Genomic DNA, 26,341 nt, shown 5'->3' on the forward strand with positions numbered 1-26,341 from the left:
GGATTCAAGTTGCACCACTGGCACAAAGATGCCAAAGTGTCTGCCGCCAGACCCCCATTGAATGTACCAGAGTGTCTCCACATTTTACCGGCGATGCTAAGACAGACATGGCACAGAGATGTATGGATAACCTGCAGATGCATTTGCAACTATATTAGGTTTCCTTCCACCCCATTTAATGCGAAACAAACACTTACCAATCGACGGATTTAAGTTGCTCCAGTGTCAAAAGATGCGAAAGTCCTGATCGTTTGGTCCGCACATTTTACCGGCGATGCTAACGCAGCTATTCGGCAATGCTATGGCTATGAATAGCGTCAATAGCTATTCGCTCAATAGCTTCAGTTTCTTCTTCAATACTTTCATACTCCAACCATCTGTTTCAATACATGTGTAATTTGTTGAATCGCTTAAGTCGCTGAAATCCGAGTTTGAATCCGAGCTAATGTCGCTATATCTTGCTGTGGTATTCCCATTGTTTGTTTACATTGGCAGCACTGTGTGACATCACAGGGAAATGAACAGTGTCTTCGCAGAGAGTCGAAAATAAGGCACTTTAAAGCTTTATTTAGGGATATTCCGAGACCGGTAAAATTTTGAAAAAAACTTCAAAAAATACAACAAGCCACTGGGAACTGATTTTTATTGTTTTCAACCCTTTTGAAATTGTGATAATGTTCCCCTTTAACAACCCAAAAAAATATTGAAATAAAGACTTTGGTAAGACCCAGCCAGAGTCCAGACCATTTGGAGCATTTCTGCAAGGATGAGGTTTTCACATGCAAACATGAATGCTGTTTTTGGTCATCATTTGTACAGTGGTGGTCAAAAGTTGACATACACTTGTAAAGAAGATAATGTCATGGCTGTCTTGAGTCTCCGATAACTTCTACAACTTTGTAATTTTTTTGTGATAGAGTGATTGGAGCACATACTTGATCACAGAAAACATTCACGATCTTTGTTTCTTTTATGAATTTGTTATGTGTCTACTGAAAATGTGAGCACACCTGCTGGGTCAAAAGTATACATACAGCAATGTTAATATGTCAATTATTATGTCACAATTTGATAATATATCGATTTTCCGATTCGATTCTTGATTCAAAAACGATATTTTTCCGATTCAAAAGGATTCTGTATTCATTCAATACATAGATTTCAGCAGGATCTACCCGTCTGCTGACATGCTAGCAGAGTAGTAGATTTTTAAAAAAAGCTTTTATAATTGTAAAGGACAATGTTTTATCAACTGATTGCAATAATGTAAATTTGTTTTAACTATTAAACGAACCAAAAATATGACTTTTTTTTATCTTTGTGAAAACATTGGACACAGTGTGTTGTCCAGCTTATGAGATGCCATGCAAGTGTAAGTCACTGTGACACTATTGTTCTTTTTATTTATTTTTATAAATGTCTAATGATAATGTCAATGAGGGATTTTTAATCCCTGCTATGCTGAAATTATAACTAATATTGAAACTATTGTTGATAATATTCATTTTTGTTTCACTACTTTTGGTTTGTTCTGTGTGGTGTTTGTGTCTCCTCTCAATCGCTCTGTTTATTGCAGTTCTGAGTGTTGCTGGGTCAGGTTTGGTTTTGGAATGGGATTGCATTGTTATGGTGTTGCTGTGTATTGTTTTGTTGGATTGATTAAAAAAAAAATAATAATACTTTTTTTTTTTTTTTTTTTAAATGAGAATTGATTCTGAATTGCACAACGTATTCGATTCGTATTCAAATAGATTATTTCCCACACCCCTAATATATATATATATATATATGTATATATACCTATGTATATGTGTATATATATGTATATATACGTATATATAAATACTGTATATATGTATATATACATATATATGTATATAAACATATATATACATATATATGTATATATATCCATTTATGTGTATATATATACATGTATATATGTGTTTATATATATACATATATGTGTATATGTATATATATATAAACATATATATACAGTATAGGTGTGTATATATATATATATATATATTAATATATATGTAATGTATGTATATATTTATACATATATATGTATATGTACATATGTCTATATGTATATACATGTCCGTATATATATTTATATATATGTTCATATATATGCATATATATGTATATGTATATATGTGTAAATGTATATACATATATGTATGTGTATATACATATATGTATATACATGTATATATACATTTATATATACATACATACATGAATGTATGTATGTATATAGATAGATATATATATATATATATATATATATATATAAATATACATATACATACATATATATGTATGCTGTTTTATGTCATATTCCAGACCAAAAATCACTTCATATTCTCTACTGCTCACTAGTGTTACATATCTGAGTTATTGTGCAAAAATATGGGAAAATAACTCCAAATATGCGCTTCATTCACTAACTCTGTTACAAAAAAGATAAATTAGAATAATACATAATGTTGGATATTGAGAACATACAAACCCTTTATTTCAGACCTGGGCAAATTAAGACCTGGGGGCCACATGCGGCCCATTACGTTTTTAAAAGTAAACGGGTCAAAAACAAAAAAAAACTGCGGGGGCACATTTGCTCCTTGTGTAACGTTCAAGGCGGCAACGTTGGATTTCCCCTTTAGCAACAAAGGCTGTCGGTGCGACACAGCCACACCTGTGCAGGTGGAGGGAGTATAAATCCACCTTGCACAGCATCGAGTGCATTAGCAGACCGGCTGCGTCGTCACATGTGCTGCTTTTGGAACATTATTTCAGGTTAGCCATGGAGCCACAGAGGTACCCCGTCAGCATCCGCGTACTGGGAGTGATGCAGAAGGATAAGAAAAACGTAAGAGTGGTGAAAATGTTCCCCTTACAGATAAATCTCTCGGGCTGCGACTTGAACATGTGCACCGTTTCCTCCCCCAGATGTACATGGTCTCCGTGCAGTGGTCGGATGACAACAACATCCAGATTTACCGGACCATCGAGGACTTCAAGAAAATGCACGTAAGTGAAAATCTCAAACTTTTTCCACACGTCAACCGGCAGTGGTTTATTTGAAAAGGTTCTGCTTTGACTGACTTTACAGAAGCAGCTAAAGAAAGCGTTTCCAGCCACCAAAAAAACCGAGAGAAGCGTGCCCAAGTTTCAAGGTATTTCACTCTATTTCTGCCTCATCCCACAAAGTTCTAACTTTTTGGTTTTTTCCTTTCCAAATCAGTGACAAAGAAGGCCAAATCCAACCAGAAGAACAACACCGCCAAAGCCCTGCATTACCTGCAGCCCTTGCAGACGTACTGCGATAAACTGCTGCGCTCCGACGTGCAGATCAACCAGTCTGTTCACCTCATCCAGTTTCTCCACCCCAAAGACGCGGAACTCAAGCCCGAGTACTCCAACAACGGGTATGTTTGGGAATGCTCAGGCTCAAGGTTATGTGATTGGGAAAAAAAAAGGTGTACTCGTGCACAAAGCTGCACAATTCTCTTAGAGCAGGGCTAGGGAACCTATGGCTCTATGTCAGGGGTCAGCAACCTTTTTGAAGGCAAGAGCTACTTCTAATGCCAAGGGCTACCAGTTTGATACACACTTCAATAAATTGCCAGAAATAGCCAATTTGCTCAATTTACCTTTAACTATGTTGTTATCAATAATTAATGATATTTATCTTTGTGGAGACACTGAACATCTTAATGATTTCTCACAATAAATATATATAGAAACAGATAAATATTTAAAAAAAAAAGGGTATTTATGACATTTTTTTTCCTTCTACGGAAGGTTTTTTGTCGAGAATAAATGATGAAAAAAACACTTAATTGAACGATTTAAAAGAGGAGAAAACACGAAAAAAATGAAAATTAAATCTTCAATTTCGCCTTTTTAAAATTCAAAATTCTACCCCAAAAAAAGAAGAGAAAAACTAGCTAATTCGAATCTTTTTGAAAAAAAAAAAAAAAAGAAATTATGGAACATTGTTAGTAATTTTTCCTGATTTAGATTAATTTCAGAATTTTGATGACATGTTTTAAATAGGTTAAAATCCAATCTGCACTTTGTTAGAATATATAACAAATTGGACCAAGCTATATTTCTAACAAAGACAAATCATTATTTCTTCTAGATTTTCCAGAACAAAAATTTTAAAAGACATTCAAAAGACTTTGAAACAAGATTTAAATTTGATTCTACAGATTTTCTAGATTTGCCAGAATTTTTTTTATTTAATTTTAATCATAATAAGTTTGAAGAAATATTTCTCAAATATTCTAGATCGAAAAAACAGAAGCTAAAATTAAGAATTTAATTGAAATGTATTTATTATTCTTTACAATAAAAAAAAAATACTTAAACATTGATTTAAATTGTCAGGAAAGAAGAGGAAGGAATTTAAAAGGTAAAAATGTATGAGTTTAAAAATCCTAAAATAATTTTTTCTCTAAAATTGTCTTTCTGAAAGTTATAAGAAGCAAAGTAAAAAAAAAAAAAATGAATTTAAACAAGTGAAGACCAAGTCTTTCAAATATTTTCTTGGATTTTCAAATTCTATTTGAGTTTTGTCTCTCTTAGAATCAAAAATGTCCAGCAAAGCGAGACCAGCTTGCTAGTAAATAAATAAAATTGAAAAAATGGAGGCAGCTCACTCGTAAGTGCTGCTATTTGAGCTATTTTTAGAACAGGCCAGCGGGCGACTCATCTGGTCCTTACAGGCGGTGACTCCTGCTCTAGAGCCAGATGTGTCTCTTTTGATGACTGCATCTGGCTCTCAGATAAATGTTAGCTGACATTACTTAACAGGATAAGTAATGAATAATTCAGTGTCAAAAATAACGTTCAAAATATAAAACATTTTCATGCATTTTAATCCATTTGTCCGTTTTCTACCGCACAAGTTCAAGAAGTCGCATTAATGGTAAGATGTATTTGATTTATTATTGGTTAGCTTCACAATAACAATGTTATTAACAAGAATGAGGGACTTATTATACTCTAAAAATGTTGGTCTTACTTAAAAATGCACGCATTTAGTTGTATTCAGTGTTAAAAAAAAATACTACCGTATTTTTGGAGTATAAGTCGCACCTGCCGAAAATGCATGATAAAGAAGGAAAAACCATATATAAGTCGCACTGGAGTATAAGTCGCATTTTTGGGGGAAATGTATTTGATAAAACCCAACACTAAGAATAGACATTTGAAAGGCAATTTAAAATAAATAAAGAATAGTGAAGAACAGGCTGAATAAGTGTAGGTTATATGAGGCATAAATAAGCAACTGCTATGTTAACCTAACATAGTATGGTAAGAGTCATTCAAATAACTAGAACATATAGAACATGCTATACCTTTACCAAACTATCTCTAACTCCTAATCCATAAATCCCATGAAATCTTATACGTCTAGTCTCTTACGTGAATGAGCTAAATAATATTATTTGATATTTTACGGTAATGTGTTAATAATTTCCCACATAAGTCGCTCCCGAGTATAAGTCGCACCCCCGGCCAAACTATGAAAAAAAACGCGACTTATAGTCTGAAAAATACGGTATATGGCTCTCACGGAAATACATTTTTAAAATATTTGGCTTTCATGGCTCTCTCAGCCAAAAAGGTTCCCGAACCCTGTCTTAGAGGATGATTTTTTATTTTTTTAAATGTGCAAGAAAACAAGTAGGGAAACCAGGGGAAAAAACATTTTGTGCAGACTCACGCAGAATTAAATACATGGATTTTTTTACTTATAAAAATTGTTTATGTTTTTCAGTCACTCTACCCAAGTTAAAGTAGCAATCATTGTCACACACACACAAGGTGTGGCGAGATTACGCTCTGCATTTTGACCCATCACCCTTGATCACCCCCAGGGAGGTGAGGGGAGCAGTGGGCAGCAGCGGTGGCCACGCCCGGGAATCATTTTTGGCAATTTAAGGGCAGCTGTGGCTGTAAATGTCATGTAGTGACCGACTACATGACTGTGAAGCGATTGGAGTGTCTAGAAAAGCTCTATCGAATCCATTATTATTTAAATTACTATAAATCTGTGATGAGATGGTGACTTGTCCAGGGTGTACACGCCTTCCGCCCGACGGGAATACGCGGTAGAAAACAGATGGATGGAAATTACTGTAAATAATATTTAACGAATAATACCTTTTATTTATTGTGTATTTTTTAGGAGATTTTAAAGCAGGGGTGTGAAACTCATTTTAGATCGGGGGGGCCACATGGAGAAATATCTACTCCTGAGTGGGTGAAATCACGGCACCATAACTTAAAAATAAAGATAACTTCAGATTGTTTTCTTTGTTTAAAAATAGAACAAGCACATTTTTTTTACACTTGCATGTTGGGTGGGGTTAATAGCATTCTATTTTAATTTGTCGTTATTTATACTTTCTGGTGTTGGCCCTGCGATGAGGTGGCGACTTGTCCAGAGTGTGGCCCGCCTTCCGCCCGATTGTAGCTGAGATAGGCGCCAGCGCCCCCCGCAACCCCAAAAAGGGAATAAGCGGTAGAAAATGGATGGATATACTTTCTGAATAAATGATGTGATAATGTTCATCAGTCAACTCAATAGTGTTCATTTTCAATCTCTCAAGATAAAAAAAATAATATCAAAATCAAATTACAGGATGTTATTTATGTAGTTTGATCATTTTTCTCGACTTGTGCACTGATAATGTGGTTTTATTTCTTTTTTTTACATATGTAAAAGGTAAAAGTTGATTTTCAAGGAAAAAAATGATTTTTCAAGGTAAAAGTTGATTTTCAAGGAAAAAATTATTTTCAAGGTAAAAGGAATAAGCGGTAGAAAATGGATGGATGGAAGTTGATTTTCAAGGAAAAAAATAATTTTTAAGGAAAAAGTTGATTTTCAAGGAAAAAAAAATATTTTCAAGGAAAAAATAGATTTTCAAGGAAAAAAAATATTTTCAAGGTAAAAGTTGATTTCCAAGAAAAAATATAATTTTCAAAGAAAAAAATTATTTTCAAGGTAAAATTTGATTTTCTAGAAAAAATATAATTTTCAAGGAAAAAAATGATTTTGAAGGAAAAAAAATATTTTCAAGGTAAAAGTTGATTTTCAAGGAAAATCATAGATGTCAAAATTGCTGTTGTGACATCTAGTGGACACATATAGAACAGCAGTTTGTTTCATTTAAAAATTTCCGCTCATTGTTATACTTGGCCTGCGATGAGGTGGCCACTTGTCCAGGGTGTACGGCGCCTTCCGCCCGATTGTAGCTGAGATAGGCACCAGCGACCCCCTCGCAACCCCAAAGGGAATAAGCGGTAGAAAATGGATGGATGGATGTTATACTTGGCAAATATTTATTGCTACTACCTTGTATTTTTATGAAGGAAATCATTTTTGGACTACAAAACTGCAAAAATAAATGAAGGAAAAACCTTGTTAAATTATGGAATCATTCCAAGTGAATTAAAATGTGTACTAAACAATCAACTTTGCAAACTAAGGTCCAACTTCACACCTTTTTAACGACTTCATTCCAAGAATTCCAAGCACCCGTGAAAGTATGTAATTGTGGGTCATTGTTGAGCAACAGGTGCCAATTACATACCTTGGCGAAGAAGGCGGGTGCTTGCACAATCTTTCCTGAGGCGGGTCGAGGCACTGTATTTACCTCAAGCTTCTGTCCCTCCTCCTCAGCGTCGTCATCATGCCCCCCGATGGCGAAGTCCCGCGACGCGAAGTCCTGAGCCCCGGTGGCGGCAATGTGACTCAGCCGTTTGCAGCCGAGACGTACAGGTGCTTGGCCCCCTACGAGACCAAGGACACCAAGAACAAGCCGTTCAAGGTGGCGCTGAATGAGAAAGTGGACGTGGTCATCAAAGACAAAGCGGGTGAGGACTCTCGCTTTGGGTCCAGAAGGCACTTACCGGGTGTAGAGTCTAGTTCTGATGTCTTCTGTGCTTCAGGATGGTGGCTTGTGGAGAATGAATACAAGGCCTTGGCTTGGTTTCCCGCGCCGTACCTGGAGAGGCTGGATGACGAACCCGAAGAGGATTCTACCGATGGACTTCCTCAAAAAGGTACCCAACTCTAAAGACGTCTTGCTCATTCATATGTTCTCATGTTTGGATCTCATGGTGTTGCTCTGCCATTTTCAGGAATTTTGTACACCGTCACCAAGAGCTACGAAGCGACCAAGGATGACGAAATAACAGTGAGCCTCGGTGCAGTAGTCGAGGTCCTGCAGAAGTCTGAAAACGGCTGGTGGCTCATCAGGTATTAGAAGCCTTCAACTTCTAGGTTGCGAGAGTAGCTACCGTTGCATTTGGACCAGATGTTCCTCCGATGGAATTTAAGTTGCTGGTCAATCTTAAATTCTTTTGATGACACATAAGCTGATTTTAAATGATAACCCAGAACAGAATAGGTGTTTTGCAATTTATTCCAAAGCTTTGGAGAGACCAACCTAAAAAACAACACATTCAATTCGCGTTGCCTAGTTGATCTGAAAACCTTACGGAAGCACTGTCTTCTTCAATATCCCCCTCACCCTCACCCCCACCCACCGGAACGAATACATATGTCTATTGTTCTGCTTAGCCTGAGACATATACATTCCTAAAGCTTCAAGGTTAACACACAGTTTACTAGCAGACAAACAGAGAAGAAGAAATGGAAAAACACTAGCTGTTTTCAAATATGACTATGAATATAAAAAAGTAACTCTTGCAGATATAAATATATATCTCGTCACTACCATACACACTTTTTGGGACATTAGGGTGATTTACCTGGTCTTCGAAAGGGTACAAACACTGTACTGTGCTTGTAGACTCTATTTTGAAGGGGTGGTGTGGACTCCTATTCCTGTGCCAAAGAGCAGGTGAACAATGGAGGATCACTGGAGTGGTAGCCTCAAAAGTACTGAGTAGAATTGTCTGAATGTAGAATGTGGTACCCCATTGGTTAGTAATCGATCTGTGAATGGAGTGGTTCCTTCAAAACCACTGCCTTCGGGCATTTGACCCTTAACAGTTTTGGTTTAGGTGTAAGGGTTAGGATTGAAGATTTTGGGGGTGACTTTTTCAGTCTGAAACATGCAGTGCTTGTATCTATCTGGTCATGGACAGGGCACAAGCTGTTTTCTTAAGAGTCCAGTAATTGGTTACGAGGCACATGAGTTCTTGGGGCAGTTTGTCTGAGAAGACGTTTTGCCTCTCACTCGAGCAGGGAGAACACACCCTCTAGTACAGTGGTTCTTAACCTTGTTGGAGGTACCGAACCCTACCAGTTTCATATGTGCATTCGCCGAACCCTTCTTTAATGAAAAATTATTTTATTTTATTTTTTCAAATTCATGACAGTTACCGCATTTTTCGGAGTATAAGTCGCACCTTCCGAAAATGCATAATAAAGAAGGAAAAAAAAAAACCATATAAGTCGCACTGGAGTATAAGTCGCATTTTGGGGGGAAATTTATTTGATAAAATCCAACACCGAGAATAGACGTTTGAAAGGCAATTTAAAATAAATAAAGACTAGTGAAGAACAGGCTGAATAAGTGTAGGTTATATGAGGCATAAATAACCAACTGCTATGTTAACCTAACATATTATGGTAAGAGTCATTCAAATAACTACAACATATAGAACGTGGGTGTCAAACTCTGGCCCGCGGGAATTTGGCCCTTGAGGCCATTTCAAATTAGCATTAGAGCTGGCCCGCCGGTATTATTCAGTGGCTGTGCCGCTGTAACACCGCATTCACCGCTAATATTCATACTTGCCAACACTCCCGATTTTCCCGGGAGACTCCCGAAGTTCAGTGCCCCTACCGAAAATCTCCCTGGGCAACCATTCTCCCGAATATCTCCCGGGCAACAATATTGGGGGCTTGCACTGCCTTTAACGTTCTCTAAAACCTGTCGTCACGTCCGCTTATCCTCCGTACAAACAGCTTCATAATGTAAGCGGCTTATACACACTCATAAGTGAATGCAACGTATACTTGGTCAACAGCCATACCGGTGACACTTGAGGGTGGCCGTATAAACAACTTTAACACTGTTACAAACACGTGCCACACTGTGAACCCACACCAAACAAGAATGACAAACACATTTCTGGAGAACATCCGTACCTTAACACAACAGAAAAAATACCCAGAACCCCTTGCAGCACTAACTGTTCCGGGACACTACAATACACGCTACCAACTAAAAAGTTAATTTGTTCAACCTTGGCCCGCGGCTTTGTTCAGTTTTAAATTTTGGGCCCACTCTGTATTTGAGTTTGACACCCCTGATATAGAACATGCTATACCTTTACCAAACTATCTCTCACTCCTAATCCATAAATCCCATGAAATCTTATACGTCTAGTCTCTTACGTCAATGAGCTGAATAATATTATTTAGGTAATGTGTTAATAATTTCACACATAAGTCTAGCGCAATTTTTGAATAATACACGGAAAAAACTGCTTCTAGAAAGAAAACACAGACAAAACTGCTTGTAACTTCCGGTAGGAATGCCGGAAAGACATGAAACAAAAACTTCTATGTAGGTCTCACTTAGACCTACATTTTAATAATTGACGTCCTTCAGCAAAAATCAACAGGAAGTTAAAAATTACCCCTTCAAAATAAAAGTTTTGTAAACAACCGTCACCTTTTTTCAAAAGTTATCTCCTCTGAGCGTGTTTGTCGTTTCGGCTTCAAAGTCGCACAGGAGAGAGATTGAACCCTTCTGATTAAAAGTATAGAACAGAGTTTTGATGACTGCTCTGGTTTTGATTTTACGCGCCTTCAAAGAACCCCTGCGCAAAGTTACCTAAAAAATGTCATTTTTGCCACTTTGAGCTGTAATTTGACCCCTTTAAAATGCTTCAAAGTGCAAGTTAAAGCTCAACTATACAAAGCGAAAGACATTTATCAACAACATCCAGAAACGCCGATCTGTAATTTGACCCCCTTACCATGCTTTAAAACTCACCAAATTTTACACACACATTAGGACTGGCGAAAATTGCCATTTAATAAAAAACCAAACCCTAAAAATTTAAATTGCGCTCTAGCGCCCCCCCTAGGAAAAAACCCAGACAAAGCTGCATGTAACTTCTGTTAGAAATGTCGTAGAGACATGAAATAAAAACCTCTATGTTGGTCTGACTTAGACCAGGACTTGGCAGCGGCCAAAGGCGGACCCGACCAACGCTGCTTGCAGCTTTAATTACTATTATTATTATTTGAAACTGGATTTTGCATGTCACTATAAAGTTATATAAGCCTTGCTTGTTCAATATTCAATACAAAACTTGTTTGGGTCCCTATTAAGAGGTTCATTTGTTCAACCTTGGCCCGCGGCTTTGTTCAGTTTCAAAATGTTGGCTCACTCTGTATTTGACTTTGACACCCCTGCTCTAAGACAACCTGACCAGTCCAGTTACGATCGATTGAATGCCCCGAGACTAAAATGATCCGGAATGAGAACATCCTTGAGGAATGTATGCTCTAAGACAACCTGACCAGTCCAGTTACGATCGATTGAATGCCCCGAGACTAAAATGATCCGGAATGAGAACATCCTTGAGGAATGTATGCTCTAAGACAACCTGACCAGTCCAGTTACGATCGATTGAATGCCCCAAGACTAAAATGATCTGGAATGAGAACATCCTTGAGTGATGTATGCTCTAAGACAACCTGACCAGTCCAGTTACGATCGATTGAATGCCCCGAGACTAAAATGATCCGGAATGAGAACATCCTTGAGGAATGTATGCTCTAAGACAACCTGACCAGTCCAGTTACGATCGATTGAATGCCCCGAGACTAAAATGATCCGGAATGAGAACATCCTTGAGGAATGTATGCTCTAAGACAACCTGACCAGTCCAGTTACGATCGATTGAATGCCCCGAGACTAAAATGATCCGGAATGAGAACATCCTTGAGTGATGTATGCTCTAAGACAACCTGACCAGTCCAGTTACGATCGATTGAATGCACCGAGACTAAAATGATCCGGAATGAGAACATCCTTGAGGAATGTATGTATATTCCTGACCTTGCTTTTGTCTCTTCCCAGATACAAAGCCAAGGCTGGCTACATCCCGACTATGTATCTGAAACCCCAGAACAACCATACTGCGAAAGCGCAAAGCCCCAGTCAAGAGTATACCAGTCCCACCCTCCTGTCCCCCAAAAGCCTGGCCGTACAGTCGCAGCAGTTCAGCCGCTCCCAAGAGGACATTTTGAAGCCGTATCCCCCTGCCAGGTCCCCCTCACCCAAGACCCTGCAACCGGTGAGCAGGAAATTGTCCAAATCGGCCGAGGTCTTGAATAGACCTCGACAAACCTCGCCAGTTCAAAGCGTCACCAAGCCGGTCATCGCCCCGCCTCCCCCCATAAAACTCATCCCCACGCCCATCATCAAGGTGGAGAGCAGAGTGGACGACCAGCGCCTAAGCCCCGAGGAGGACAGCGACAGAGAGTTCACAAGCGACAGCGACTTCAGCAGCGACGAACTGGAATCCTCCTCAGCCAGCTCGGTCATGAACCTGAGTATGAGCTGCGACGACTACACCCTGAGGCACGGCCGCAGCCCCCCGTCCCCGTCCAGGTACAGCCTCAGCCCGGACAGCAGCATAGAGGGCAGGCTAACGCCCGCCGTCTCGGAGTCCAACATCTGCAAGAGCCCCAACGGGGTGCCCAAGGTGCCGCCCAGGCCGAATCAGAAGGAGATCCTAAGCCGCTGCACCACCGTCACGCGCAAGAACGCCAACAGGGCTGCGAGCCCATCCCCCACATCCATAGAAAGTCGGTAACTGTTCCGTGTCCATGTACTTGTTTTGTAGATTATTGTTATTCTAGAGCAGGGGGCGCCCGCTGGCCTGTTCTAAAAATAGCTCAAATAGCAGCACTTACCAGTGAGCTGCCTCTATTTTTTAAATTGTATTTATTTACTGGCAAGCTGGTCTCGCTTTGCCCGACAATTTTAATTCTAAGAGAGACAAAACTCAAATACAATTTGAAAATCCAAGAAAATATTTTAAAGACTTGGTCTTCACTTGTTTAATAAAATTCATTCATTTTTTTTACTTTGCTTCTTATAACTTTCAGAAAAAACATTTTAGAGAAAAAATACAACCTCAAAAATTTTTTTTAAACACATATACCTTTTAAATTCCTTCCTGACCATTTAAATCAAGTATTTATTTTTTATTGTAAAGAATAATAAATACATTTTAACTTAATTCTTAATTTTAGCTTCTGTTTTTTCGACAAAGAATATTTGTGAACTATTTCTTCAAACTTATTACGATTAAAATTCCCCCAAAAAATTATTCTGGCAAATCTAGAAAATCTGTAGAATCAAATTTAAATCTTATTTCAAAGTCTTTTGAATTTCTTTACAAATTTTTGTTCTGGAAAATCTAGAAGAAATAATGATTTGTCTTTGTTAGAAATATAGCTTGGTCCAATTTGTTATATATTCTAACAAAGTGCAGATTGGATTTTAACCTATTTAAAACATGTCATCAAAATTCTAAAATTAATCTTAATCAGGAAAAAATTACTAATGATGTTCAATAAATTCTATTTTTTTTTTTTTTTTTTTCAAAAAGATTCAAATTAGCTAGTTTTTCTCTTCATTTTTTGGGTTGAATTTTGAATTATAAAGAGTCAAAATTGAAGATAAACTATGTTTCAAAATGTCATTTTCTTTTTTTTCCGTGTTTTCTCCTCTTTTAAACCGTTCAATTAAGTGTTTTTTTTCATCATTTATTCTCTACAAAAACCTTCCGTAAAAGGAAAAAGAAATCTACGACGGAATGACAGACAGAAATACCCATTTTTTTTATATATATATAGATGTATTTATTAAAGGTAAATTGAGCAAATTGGCTATTTCTGGCAATTTATTTAAGTGTGTATCAAACTGGTAGCCCTTGGCATTAATCAGTACCCAAGAAGTAGCTCTTGCTTTCAAAAAGGTTGCTGACCCCTGATATAGATGATCACTATCACTATTCCAGTCTCTTCAGACACTATTTTCCATACTGGAAAATGTTTTTTGTTGTGCCTTATATGCATTTAAACAGTTGGAAAAAGATTATTGTGAAGCGTATTAATGAAGTCATTATGTTCTACATATGGGGAATGTTCATACTCATCTTGGAAAAAGCAAACCACCACGTTTACGTAAATAGTGGCATGATAAGATAAGGCCCCTTAGTTTGGTGTATTGGATCACTTCTCGTAGGAACGAGGCTCTAATTGGGACTTCGGAATGCAAAAGTGATAGCCCTATCCTGGAGAAGAGACTACCTGTCTAGTTCAAACACCAACCTTTAAGTTATGACTTAAAGCAGTTGTTTTCCAGACACTTTACACACAAACATCGACTTTTATGGTCAGGGGGCGCTGTTTAGACTTAGCGTACACCCAGACAGGCAAAGAAGGAAAAGATAAACTGATGGTTCGGCTTCTCCAAGGCAGGAATTCTCCATTTTCGACTAAGATTCCTATGAGTACTGCAGACCTGTTTGAATGACGCTCACTTGTAATAAAGCAACTTTTAATTCAGCAAAGCTTCACCGACGTCTCTTTTGATCCAGCTATGCAGCCGCGTGGTCCCTCGGCCCAGCAGGGGACGGCATGACCAGAAATAGACTTCAATTGCACCCTAATGCATATGATGAGAAATACAATAACAAATGTTATTTATAAAGCACTTTTCAGGACTCTCAAAGTTGGTAAATATATATTTTTTGTGCGCAAAGAAGAATCCGTATACTTGGAACAAATAAAAGCATGGTGGAAAAAAAACTAGGCGGTGAACAATACCTGTGCCACAGGTTTCAAGCCAAGAATCCACACACACTTCATTACAGGTCCTGGGAGTTCAACAATGGTCGAACCTCTTTTCCTCGATCTAGACAAAAATTTCAAGTTCAAAGATGATAAAACCATTAAAAGAAATACAAATCTAATGCATGGTGGTAAGCCACAATGTTAGGGACCGAATGTCCCATTGGGACAAAGGACCCTACTGTATTTCTAAGGTTTTATTATTTTATTGAGCTGTAATTTGACCCCCTTAACATGCTTCAAAACTCAGTGAAATTTTACAAACATCAGGACTGGCGAAAATTGCCATCTAATCAAAAAAACAAAACTCAAAATTGCGCTCAAGCGCCCCCTAGGAAAAAACACAGACAAAACTGCTTGTAACTTCCGTTAGGAATGTCGTAGAGAAATGAAACAAAAACCTCTATGTAGATCTGACGTAGACCTACATTTCATACACTTACATCCTTCAGCAAAAATTAACAAGAAGTTGGCAAAAACCCCTTCAAAACAAAAGTTTCCTAAAAAAATTTCCTTTATGCCTCTATGAGCTGTGATTTGACCCCCTTAATATGCTTCAAAACTCACCAAACTGCACACAAACATCAGGACTGGTGAAAATTGCGATCTAATAATAAAAAAAAACAACCCAAAACTCAAAATTGCGCTCTAGCCCCCCCTTGGAATAAAACACTGACAAAACTGCTCTTGGGAAGAAAACAGACAAAACTGCTTGTAACTTCCGGTAAGAATGTCGGAGAGACATGAAACAAAAACCTCTATGTAGGTCTCACTTAGACCTACATTTCATTGATTGACATCGTCCAGCAAAAATCAACAGGAAGTTGGCAATTACCCCTTCAAAACAAAAGTTTTGTAAAAATCCGTCACCTTTTTTCAAACATTATCTCCTCTGAGCGCGTTTGTTGTGTCGGCTTCAAACTCGCACAGGAAAGAGATTGAAGACTTCTGATTAAAAGTTGCGCAAAGAGTTTTTCTAACTGCTCCGGTTTTGATTTTACAAGCCTTCAAAGAACCGCTACGCTGCTGCCGTCTCAAGATGGCCGCTTAAAAGCAGGAAGCACCAGCGTGACCACACGATGCAGAGAAGGTAGGTAATGTGCGGGTAAAGATATGTTGACTGGGTGAAAGAAGGAGGCACCAGTTGGACTCCAGGATACAGAGAAGGTAGGTAATGTGCAGGTAAAGATATGTTGACTGGGTGAAAGAAGGAGGCACCAGTTTGACTCCAGGATACAGAGAAGGTAGGTAATGTGCAGGTAAAGATATGTTGACTGGGTGAAAGAAGGAGGCACCAGTTTGACTCCAGGATACAGAGAAGGTAGGTAATGTGCAGGTAACACTTATATAAGACTTTTAAAGTCATTTTGATAGTAGGCTAATAAAGACACATCATGTGTTGCCTTCATTATAACACTTATATAAGACTTTTAAATTCATTTTGATAGTAGGCTAATACAGACACTTACATCATGTGTTGCCTTCATTATAACACTTATATAAGTTTTTTTAAAGTCATTTTGATAGTAGGCTAATAAAGTCATTTTGATAGTAAGCTAATATAGACACATCATGTGTTGTCTTCATTATAACACTTATATAAGACTTTTAAAGTGCTTTTGATAGTAGGCTGATATAGACACTTACATCATGCGTTGCCTTCATTATAATACTTATATAAGACTTGTAAAGTCATTTTGATAGTAGGCTAACATAACTAATATAGACACTTACATCATGTGTTGACTTCATTATAACACTTATATAAGAATTTTAAAGTCATTTTGATAGTAGGCTAATATAGACACTTACATCACACGTTGTTTTCATTATAAATAACAATTGTATAAGACTTTTAAAGTCATTTTGATAGTAGGCTAATATAAACTCATCACACGTTGTCTTCATTATAAATAACAATCGTATAAGACTTTTAAAGTCATTTTGATAGTAGGCTAATATAGACACTTACATCATGTGTTGCCTAAGAGTTAAAATTTTTGTGGCTCCAGACATATTTTTTTCTGTCTTACAACATTTTGGGTTGCCGACCCCTGTACTAAGTTGTTTTGATCAAGCTTTTATGAAATGTCACATGGAATCAGGGACAAGTGATTACATCTTGGAGGTCTGGATTCAAGATTTTTTTTTTCTTTTTTTACTACCGTGAGCTAGAATAGAGGCTTTTATAGTTTTTACCGGAAGGTCAACTGGCGGAGGTAAAATTCCAACATGGAAATTATTTGCTGTGACAATCGATGAGCAGGAACAGTTGAAAGTGACTATTTGTCCTGATTAGTCCAGTGCAGGTGTGTCCAAAGTGCCAGCCACACTTTCTGGAAATGCTATTGCAAAAATAAAAATAAAAAAAAAGTAGAATGAGGTGAAATCTAACGGGGAAAAGTAGCAATGTTGACACAAAGCTGCCATGCAGGCTGTTTGTTTTTCATTTGTTCTTCTTTATTTTGCTTTTATTGCAAATGCTAAAAAAAAAAATAGTTAAAAAATGATTTTTTTTAAATAATTAATTATTGACCTATTTAAAGCTCTAATTACTTCAAATATTTCACTTTATGATGTTTTATGTGGAAAATATGTGCATGTACTGTGTTGTTGCCATATAAAAACAGTGTTTTCTTTGACAAAAGAGCATAAAAACAACAAAATAATAGTTTAAACGTAAAATCGACAGATATATCTGAAGTTGATCTTGTAACTTAAGTGTTGAAAGTAAAACAAATAATAATACAAATGTATCACTTTATGAGTGGGGGACCTTTTGGATCCCAAAGATATTTAGTGGGATTTTATTTATTTTTTCACTGTGATTACCCAGAAATAATAATACATTTAAATCAATGGCGTCCTGCATTATTGATCTTTTTAGGGCTCCAATTACTTCAGCTCAAAATTGCTTTCTGAATGTTTTGGGCAATGGGGGAAATACTGCATATGTCAGTTTTACCTTAAAAAACAAGGTTGTCTTTGACTGAAAAGGCATGAAACATTTTTTTTGTTTACTTTATATCAACCTGAAGTTGATATAGAGATTTACTGTAAGCATTACATAAAAAATTAAAATAATAATTTGACTTATTTTTAACAAGTTAATGATGGAGACCCTCTTTGGTCCCTGGGAGTCCTAAAGGTAAAAAAAAAAAAAAAAAAAAAGAATCCATATATTTTGTTATGGTTTGAAAATGAAAAATTTCAAAACGGCCCCAGCATGTTTTAATTTGTAGTGTGTGGCCCTCAGTGGAAAAAGTTTGGACACCCCTAATTCAGTGCATCGCCCGCCCACAGGAGTGTCCACTGGAGTGTCCACTGGAGTGTCCACTGGAGTGTCCACTGGAGTGTTCACTGGAGTGTTCACTGGAGTGTTCACTGGAGTGTTCACTGGAGTGTCCACTGGAGTGTCCACTGGAGTGTCCACTGGAGTGTCCACTGGAGTGTTCACTGGAGTGTTCACAGGACTGTCCACTGGAGTGTCCACTGGAGTGTCCACTGGAGTGTCCACTGGAGTGTCCACTGGAGTGTCCACTGGAGTGTCCACTGGAGTGTCCACTCGAGTGTTCACTGGAGTGGTCAAAGGAGTGTCCACTGGAGTGTCCACTGGAGTGTCCACTGGAGTGTCCACTGGAGTGTTCACTGGAGTGTTCACTGGAGTGTTCACTGGAGTGTCCACTAGAGTGTTCAATGGAGCGGGTGTAGGTTTCTGATCGACTCGAGCGACATTTGAAGAGCTGGTGTCTGCGGATGAAGACGACTCAAAAGACACTGGATGGTGTTTATTAAAATAGGTGTTTGTGTTTCATCATCCCAGGGAGCGCACGCCGACCGGGCTCTTGCATAAGCGTCAGGAGAGCAGGTTGATCCGGCTGAGCCGTGTTGGCGTGTGCCGCGCTGACACACTAGTGCCTGCACGCCTCAAAACATTCCACAAAGTCTGCGCACAGGTCAACTAGAGAAGCAGGCGATGGCAGTCAGCTTGTGAGAGTGGTGCATTGTGGGAAGGAGGAGGTTGTGAGAGGCTTCATTTCATGTGCTTCATCGTCCTCCTCCTCCTCCCAACTCTCGTCACTACTCTCAGCGGGGTGGTTGCCATTCGCGGTGGCTTTCTTGCCGGCGCTCACCTCCTCATCGCCGCTGTCATCCTCCTCTTCCTTTTCTTCATCCGCCTCGTCTTCCTCGTTTTCGCTATCGTCCATGTTTTGGCCGCCGTCCTTACCTGGGTTTTTGTCGATCACAAACAGAGTCTCAGAGCCCAGTGGAGCCGTGTCCATGTCTTGGTCTATGCTGTAGGGGATGGAACAAACAGACATGTTATTTCGAACACAGAAATACAAATAAAAAAAATTAAAGCTGCAAGCGGCGATGGACGGGACCGCTTTGGCTGCTGCCCCCCCGACCCAAGCCCGGGTCAGCGTTAGCTAGCCGGCAGCCACCTTAAAGGGGAACATTATCAGCAGACCTATTTAATCGTCAATATATACCTTGATGTTGCAGAAAAAATACCATATATTTCTCTAACCGATTTCCGAACTCTAAATGGGTGAATTTTGGCGAATTAAACGCTTTTCTATAATTCGCACTCGGAGCGATGATGTCAGAACGTGACGAGACATAGGTAGTCAATCCGCCATTTTCTCAAACACATTACAAACCCCAAGTCAAATTAGCTCTGTTATTTTCCGTTTTTTCGACTGTTTTCCGCACCTTGGAGACATCATGCCTCGTCAGAGGGTGTAACAACACGATCAGGGACGGATTCAAGTTGACTTACGTGGAGTGTGCATCAATTAGCTTGGCATGCTAATCGATGCTAACATGCTATTTAGGCTAGCTGTATGTACATTTGTAGCTATATTTGCATCCAGCCTTTCCCTCCACCCACATTTAATGCCAAACAAATACTTACCAATCGACGGATTTAAGTCCCGATCGTTTGGCCTGCACATTTTACCGGCGATGCTAAGGCAGACACGACCAGTTGAGTTTATACCAAAAAGTTCTATTTGGGTTTCATCTGACCACATGACATTCTCCCAATCCTCTGCTGTATCCTCCATGTATCCATTTTGGTATAAACTCAACTTGTCGTGTTTGGAGGAAGAAGAATACTGAGTTGCATCCCAAGAACACCATACCTACTGTGAAGCATGGGGGTGGAAACATCATGCTTTGGGGCTGTTTTTCTGCTAAGGGGACAGGACGATTGATCCGTGTTAAGGAAAGAATGAATGGGGCCATGTATCGTGAGATTTGGAGCCAAAACCTCCTTCCATCAGTGAGAGCTTTGAATGCTTGACCAAATACTTATTTTCCACCATAATTTACAAATAAATTATTTAAAATTCCTACAATGTGAATTCCTAGATTTTTTTCCACATTCTGTCTCTCACAGTTGAAGTGTACCTATGATGAAAATGACAGACCTCTGTCATCATTTGAAGTGGGAGAACTTGCACAATCGCTGGCTGACTTAATACTTTTTTGCCCCACTGTATCTAAGTACTCAAAATAAAGAATGTTGGACGGTTGTTTTTACGATACGCAGGCAAACGACAACTTTAAAAAATACCAGCTTAGCTACAGCACCTGGCAGCCATCTTGGTATAAACGATCACAGACCCTCCCCCACGAATGTTGGTGCGTGCGCAACAGCAGCAGACAGTAGGGGGGGAAAAAAGAAAACAAAACGTCTCCCTCACTGTGTCTGCGCACGGCGGCCATCTTTGAAATGGTTTTCAGCGCAGCGATTCTTTGAAGCCTGATAAATTCAAAACTGTAGCAGTAATTAAAACTATTTCATCAACTTTTATTAAGATGGGTTCAATCTCTCTTCTCTTGCTTATTGGAAGCCGAAACGACAAACGACTTCAGAGGAGATAATGTTTGAAAAAAAGCAAAAAACATTTTTGTCAACTTTTGTAATGAGATGGGAATAACAAACTTCCTGTTGATTTTAGCAGGGGGGGCCACGTGTTTGAAATATAGGTCTAACTGAGACCTACGTAGTGGTTTTTGCTTCATGTTTCTACGACGTTCCTATTGGAAGTTAGAGACAGTTTTGTCTGTTTTCTTCCTAGGGGGCGCTAGAGCGCAATTTGGAGTTTTGGGTTCCGGTTTTTTGATTAGATCGCAATTTTTGCCAGTCCTGATGTGTGTGTCAAATTTGGTGAGTTTTGAAACATGTTAAGGGGGTCAAAATACAGCTCAAAGAGGCGGCGGAATAATAAAGAGTAATAAAACCTTAAAAATACAATAAGGTCCTCTGTCCCAGAGGGACATTCGGTCCCTAAAAATCATTCAAACCATGGACAAAGTTTGCGGTAAAAATGATGTTTTAAGTGCCAAATGAGTAACTGTTGGCTAGAGTATTGTTTTGGACGTGCTAAATAAAGTTACATTAAAGGGGACCGATTACCCTATTTTTCAGGACCATTGGCGAAAATGCTGGCATAAAAAGTTAGTAGGATGACAGGGGAACAGCTGGTGTACTTCAAACATAGTGGCAAGTAGCGACATCTGGGAAAATTAGGCTAAAACGTACAAAACTAGCATGGTAACTTTTTATGCTAACAGGGGAACAGCTAGCATACTCCCAAAATGGCGCCAAGTAATACAATTCAATATTATTAGTTTGAAATGTATGTAATTAGATGAAATGCTAAAATATGCTAGCATGCTAATATTTGCATGTTAGCAGGTGAACAGCTAGCAAACTTCCAAAATGGCGCCAAGTAATGGAATTCATTATTATTAGTTTAAAATGTATATAATTAGCTGGAATGCTAAAATATGTTAGCATGCTAATATTAGCATGTTAACAGGTGAACAGCTAGCATACTTCTAAAATGGCGCCAAGTAGTGGGATTCATTATGCAGCCCGAATGGAGCTGAAATAGGCTTCCGCACCCCCCGCAAGTCCTAATGGGACAAGCGGCAGATAATGGATGGATGGATAGTTTAAAATGTATATAGTTAGCATGCTAATGTTAGCATGTTAGCAGGTGAACCCTGTTTCAGTGGCCAAGTGGTTAGAGTGTCTGCCCTGAGATCGGTAGGTTGTGAGTTCAAACCGCGGCCGAGTCATACCAAAGACTATAAAAATGGGACCCATTATCTCCCTACTTGGCACTCAGCATCAAGGGTTGGAATTGGGGGTTAAATCACCAAGAATGATTCCCGGGCGCGGCACCGCTGCTGCCCACTGCTCCCCTCACCTCCCAGATGGTGAACAAGTGGATGGGTCAAATGCAGAGGACAAATTTCACCACACCTAGTGTGTGTGTGACAATGATTGGTACTTTACTTTAACATACTTCTAAAATGGCTGGATGTTGTTGATAAATGGCTGGATGTTGTTGATAAATGGCTTTCGCTTTGCATAGTAAAGCTTTAACTTGCACTTATAGATGTAGTGACTAACTGTATTTAGTGACGGTGGTTTTCTGAAGTGTTCCTGAGCCCTAGTGGTGATATCCTTTAGAGATTGATGTCGGTTTTTGATACAGTGCCGTCTGAGGGATCGAAGGTCAGGGTCATTCAATGTTGGTTTCGTGGAGTGATTTCTCCAGATTCTCTCTTTTGATGATATTATGGACCGTAGATGTTGAAATCCCTAAATGTCTTGCAATTGCACTTTGAGAAACGTTGTTCCTAAACTGTTTGACTATTTGCTCACGCAGTTGTGGACAAAGGGGTGTACCTCACCCCATCCTTTCTTGTGAAATACTGAGCATTTTTTGGGGGAAGCTGTTTTTATACCCAATCATGGCACCCACCTGTTCCCAATTAGCCTGCACACCTGTGGGATGTTCCAAATAAGGGTTTAATGAGCATTCCTCAACTTTATCAGTATTAATTGCCACCGTTCCCAACTTCTTTGTCACGTGTTGCATGGATCAAATTTCAAAGTTAATTTTTCTAGTGACTCAAAGCACTTTACATAGTGAAACCCAATATCTAAGTTACATTTAAACCAGTGTGGGTGGCACTGGGAGCAGGTGGGTAAAGTGTCTTGCCCAAGGAAACAACGGCAGTGACCAGGATGGCAAAAGCGGGAATCGAACCTGGAACCCTCAAGTTGCTGGCACGGCCGCTCTACCAACCATGCTATGCTGCCCCGAAGACACTTTTTAAAGCATTCAGATGCATTTGCCTTATATTTTTAAAGCAAAGGCATTTTTTAATCCGGGTTTTTCCTCTTTATGTAATTGCATGCGGCACGCCGCCACACCACTTTATTACCGCCACACCTTGTCAATACGTATTGGGTTTTTTATACTTAAAAAAATGTAGGTAATACAATATTCTCGGTGAGGTCAGCCAAATTTTAGAACGTTCTGCATTACTCTATTTACAATACCGTATTTCCTTGAATAGCCGCCGGGGCGCTAATTAATTTAAAACCTCTTCTCACTCTTGCGCTTATTCAAGGCATGCGGTAAAAGTAAGCAGGCGCTAATGATTTTAAAACCTCTTCTCACCCCTGCGCTTACCAATGGCATGCAGTAAAAAATTGAGTGTGATGTAAGGCTACCATCGTGTAAAGCACATTTAAAAAAAATTAATTTTAAATTCTTCTGCATCCCACTACCAATCGAGCCGCGGCCCGGTGGTTGAGGACCGCTGCTCTACAACATGTCATCGCGCCCGCCTTTACACCATGCTATCTGCGTGCCGGCCTGGAGGAATGCATTTTGCTGCTTCTCGTACGAGATTGCAAGGCATACTTGCTCAACAGCCATACCGGTTACACTGAAGGTTGTGATATAAACAACCTTAACACTCTTACTAATATGCGCCACACTCTGAACTCACACCAAACAAGAATGACAAACACATTTCTGGAGAACATCGGCTCTGTAACACATTATAAACGCAACATAACAATTACCCAGAATGCCATGCATCCAGGACTCAACCCCGCCCACCTCAACCGACGCACGGAGGGGGGATGAGGAGGTTGGGGCCGGGATGTATAATATAGCCGGTAAGAGTCATGGATGCATGGCATTCTGGGAAATTGTTATGTTGCGTTTATAATGTGTTACAGAGCCGATGATCTCCCGAAATGTGTTTGTCATTCTTGTTTGGTGTGGGTTCACAGAGCGTGGCGCATATTAGTAAGAGTGTTAAAGTTGTTTTATATCACAACCTTCAGTGTGACCTGTATGGCTGTTGAACAAGAGCCCTGGTTTACACATAGTACAAGCAAACTAAAACTCATCCGCCGTTTTGAAAATGACAGGGGAAGAGTAACTCGTGGCGTCACGAATTTGACCCGGCGGTAATACTAAGCATGCGCTAATAATTTGGGGAAGCGAGTTTGACCCGGCAGTAATTCAAGGCCGGCGCATATTACATGCCCGGCGGCAATTCAAGGAAATATGGTAAATACACTGATCATTGATGAGGCAGCACGGTGGTACAGGGGTTAGTGCATGTGCCTCACAATACGAAGGTCCTGAGTAATTCTGAGTTCAATCCCGGGTTCGGGATCTTTCTGTGTGGAGTTTTTCATCTGGGTACTCCGGCTTCCTCCCACCTCCAAAGACATGCACCTGGGCATAGGTTGCTTGGCAACACTGAAATGGTCCCTAGTGTGTGAATGTTGTCTATCTGTGTTGGCCCTGCGATGAGGTGGAGACTTGTCCAGGGTGAACCCTGCCTCCTGCTCGATTGTAGCTGAGATAGGCTCCAGCACCCCCCCGCGACCTCAAAAGCGGGAGAAAATGGATGGATGGATGAATATATTGTAGCCCCAGAAGAAATCCCACAAAGTCCGACGCTATTTTTAACTTTTTTTTTTATTACCAATCCTGTTATATCAAACACCACAATACCAACAGATTTTACCTCCTGTGCAAACACTTTTGTCTTCCTCATTCTCTGCAAATCACCTAATTAGGGACAGGCACGAAAACTGACATCCAGTCCAAACCACACGGAAATAAAACATGAACATTAGCTGGTGGTTAGGTATGAATTGATGACAGGAGCGGCTTTTATCACAGTCTGGCATACTTCCTGTTTTATGGTGACATAATCACTACAACTTGCCCTGAAACAAGCTTTTCTCACACACAAGTGAATGCAATCATACTTGGTCAACAGCCATACAGGTCACACTGAAGGTGGCCGTACAAACAACTTTAACACTGTTACAAATAGGCGCCAACACTGTGAACCCACACCAAGCAAGAATGAAAAACACATTTCGGGAGAACATCCGCACCGTAACACAACATAAACACAACAGAACAAATACCCAGAACCCCTTGCAGAACTAACTCTTCTGGAACGCTACAATATAGATCCCCCGCTACCCCCTACCCTGCCCACCTCAACCTCCTCATGCTCTCTCAGGGAGAGCATGTCCCAATTTCCAAGGTGCTATTTTGAGTCATGTTAAAAAAAATAATGCACTTTGTGACTTCAATAATAAATATGACAGTGCCATGTTGGCATTTTTTTTCCATAACTTGAGTTGATTTATTTCGGAAAACCTTGTTACATTGTTTAATGCATCCAGCGGGGCATCACAACAAAATCAGGCATAATAATGTGATAATTCCACGACTGTATATATCGGTATTGGTTGATATCGGTATCGGTATTTAAGGGTTGGACAATATCTGAATATCGGCAAAAAAGCCATTATCGGACATCTCTAGCATGTAGTTATGTACTAAATCTGTGCATGTATGTGGGAGCCTAGGTACTAGAGATGCGCGGTTTGCGGTCTCATCCGCGGAGTCCTCAGCTAAACCGCGGGTCGGGCGGTTGACATGACGAAAAAAAGATTTTAATTAGATTCGGGCGGGTGGCGGTTGAACCATCTGGAAATATTTGACATACATGGTTCTGGGATCGGTATCCTTTGCCATTCAAAGAGCCATTTAAGACCCGTGTCACAAAGCGAAGAAGACAATAGGAGGCGCTGTTATTCTCTCAGTCACCCAGATAATAAGTATTAGGGCGTGCTATGAAGTCATTGGCTTTGTCGCCTTCTACAACATGTACGATCTGCTTCTCAGTCCAGCATCATGTTGTGTGTGGCTTCCGCGGCAACACGCACACGACTGCAAGGCATACTGGGTGACACAGAGTACACTAATGGTTGTGATATAAACAACTTTAACACTCTTAGTAATATGCGCCACGCTGTGAAGCCACACCAATTAAGAACGACAAACACATTTCGGGAGAACATCCTCACAGTAAAACAACATAAACGCAACACAACAAATACCCAGAATCCTTTGTATTCATGACAATTCCTGACTATTTTATACACCCCCCCTGTGCGTCGGTAAGGTGGGCGGGGTTGGGGACGCGGGGGTGTAAAATATATTCAGGAAATATCACGGATACAAAGGATTCTGGGTATTTGTTGTGTTGCGTTTATGTTGTGTTACTGTGAGGATGTTCTCCCGAAATGTGTTT

General features: G+C 39.5%; 3 protein-coding genes and 1 long non-coding RNA gene across 4 annotated transcripts in view; 2 read left to right on the top strand and 2 right to left on the bottom strand.

Moving 5' to 3' along the window:
• The first annotated feature begins 2,721 nt into the window (after positions 1–2,721).
• noxo1a (NADPH oxidase organizer 1a) lies at positions 2,722–14,607 on the top strand. Its single transcript, XM_061885186.1, has 8 exons — positions 2,722–2,881; positions 2,962–3,042; positions 3,125–3,188; positions 3,257–3,440; positions 7,712–7,905; positions 7,981–8,094; positions 8,173–8,290; positions 12,102–14,607. Exons 1-8 carry the CDS (start codon positions 2,816–2,818, stop codon positions 12,838–12,840), a joined length of 1,560 nt encoding a protein of 519 aa, XP_061741170.1. The 5' UTR covers positions 2,722–2,815; the 3' UTR covers positions 12,841–14,607.
• On the bottom strand, positions 13,305–16,517 carry LOC133541667 (uncharacterized). The gene is made up of 2 exons (XR_009803944.1): positions 14,864–16,517; positions 13,305–14,702 (listed from the first exon to the last, which is right to left on the bottom strand). It is a non-coding gene; the product is annotated as an uncharacterized LOC133541667 (long non-coding RNA).
• Positions 16,518–16,982: 465 nt separating this feature from the next.
• Positions 16,983–18,606, top strand: LOC133541794 (uncharacterized). The gene is made up of 2 exons (XM_061885384.1): positions 16,983–16,998; positions 18,191–18,606. The coding sequence occupies exons 1-2, from the start codon at positions 16,983–16,985 to the stop codon at positions 18,604–18,606; spliced, it is 432 nt and encodes a 143-aa protein (XP_061741368.1).
• A 54-nt stretch (positions 18,607–18,660) lies between these two features.
• Positions 18,661–26,341, bottom strand: part of tbl3 (transducin beta like 3) — a 67,180-nt gene continuing 59,499 nt past the window's right edge. Inside the window, exons 23-24 of the mRNA XM_061885176.1 lie at positions 23,303–23,313; positions 18,661–19,178 (exon numbers count right to left, since the gene is read on the bottom strand). Coding sequence (XP_061741160.1) covers positions 18,871–19,178; positions 23,303–23,313 — 319 coding nt within the window. The 3' untranslated portion in view covers positions 18,661–18,870. The remainder of the gene's footprint in view (positions 19,179–23,302; positions 23,314–26,341) is intronic.

Source organism: Nerophis ophidion, linkage group LG23, assembly GCF_033978795.1.
Source record: "Nerophis ophidion isolate RoL-2023_Sa linkage group LG23, RoL_Noph_v1.0, whole genome shotgun sequence".
NCBI lineage: Eukaryota > Metazoa > Chordata > Actinopteri > Syngnathiformes > Syngnathidae > Nerophis > Nerophis ophidion.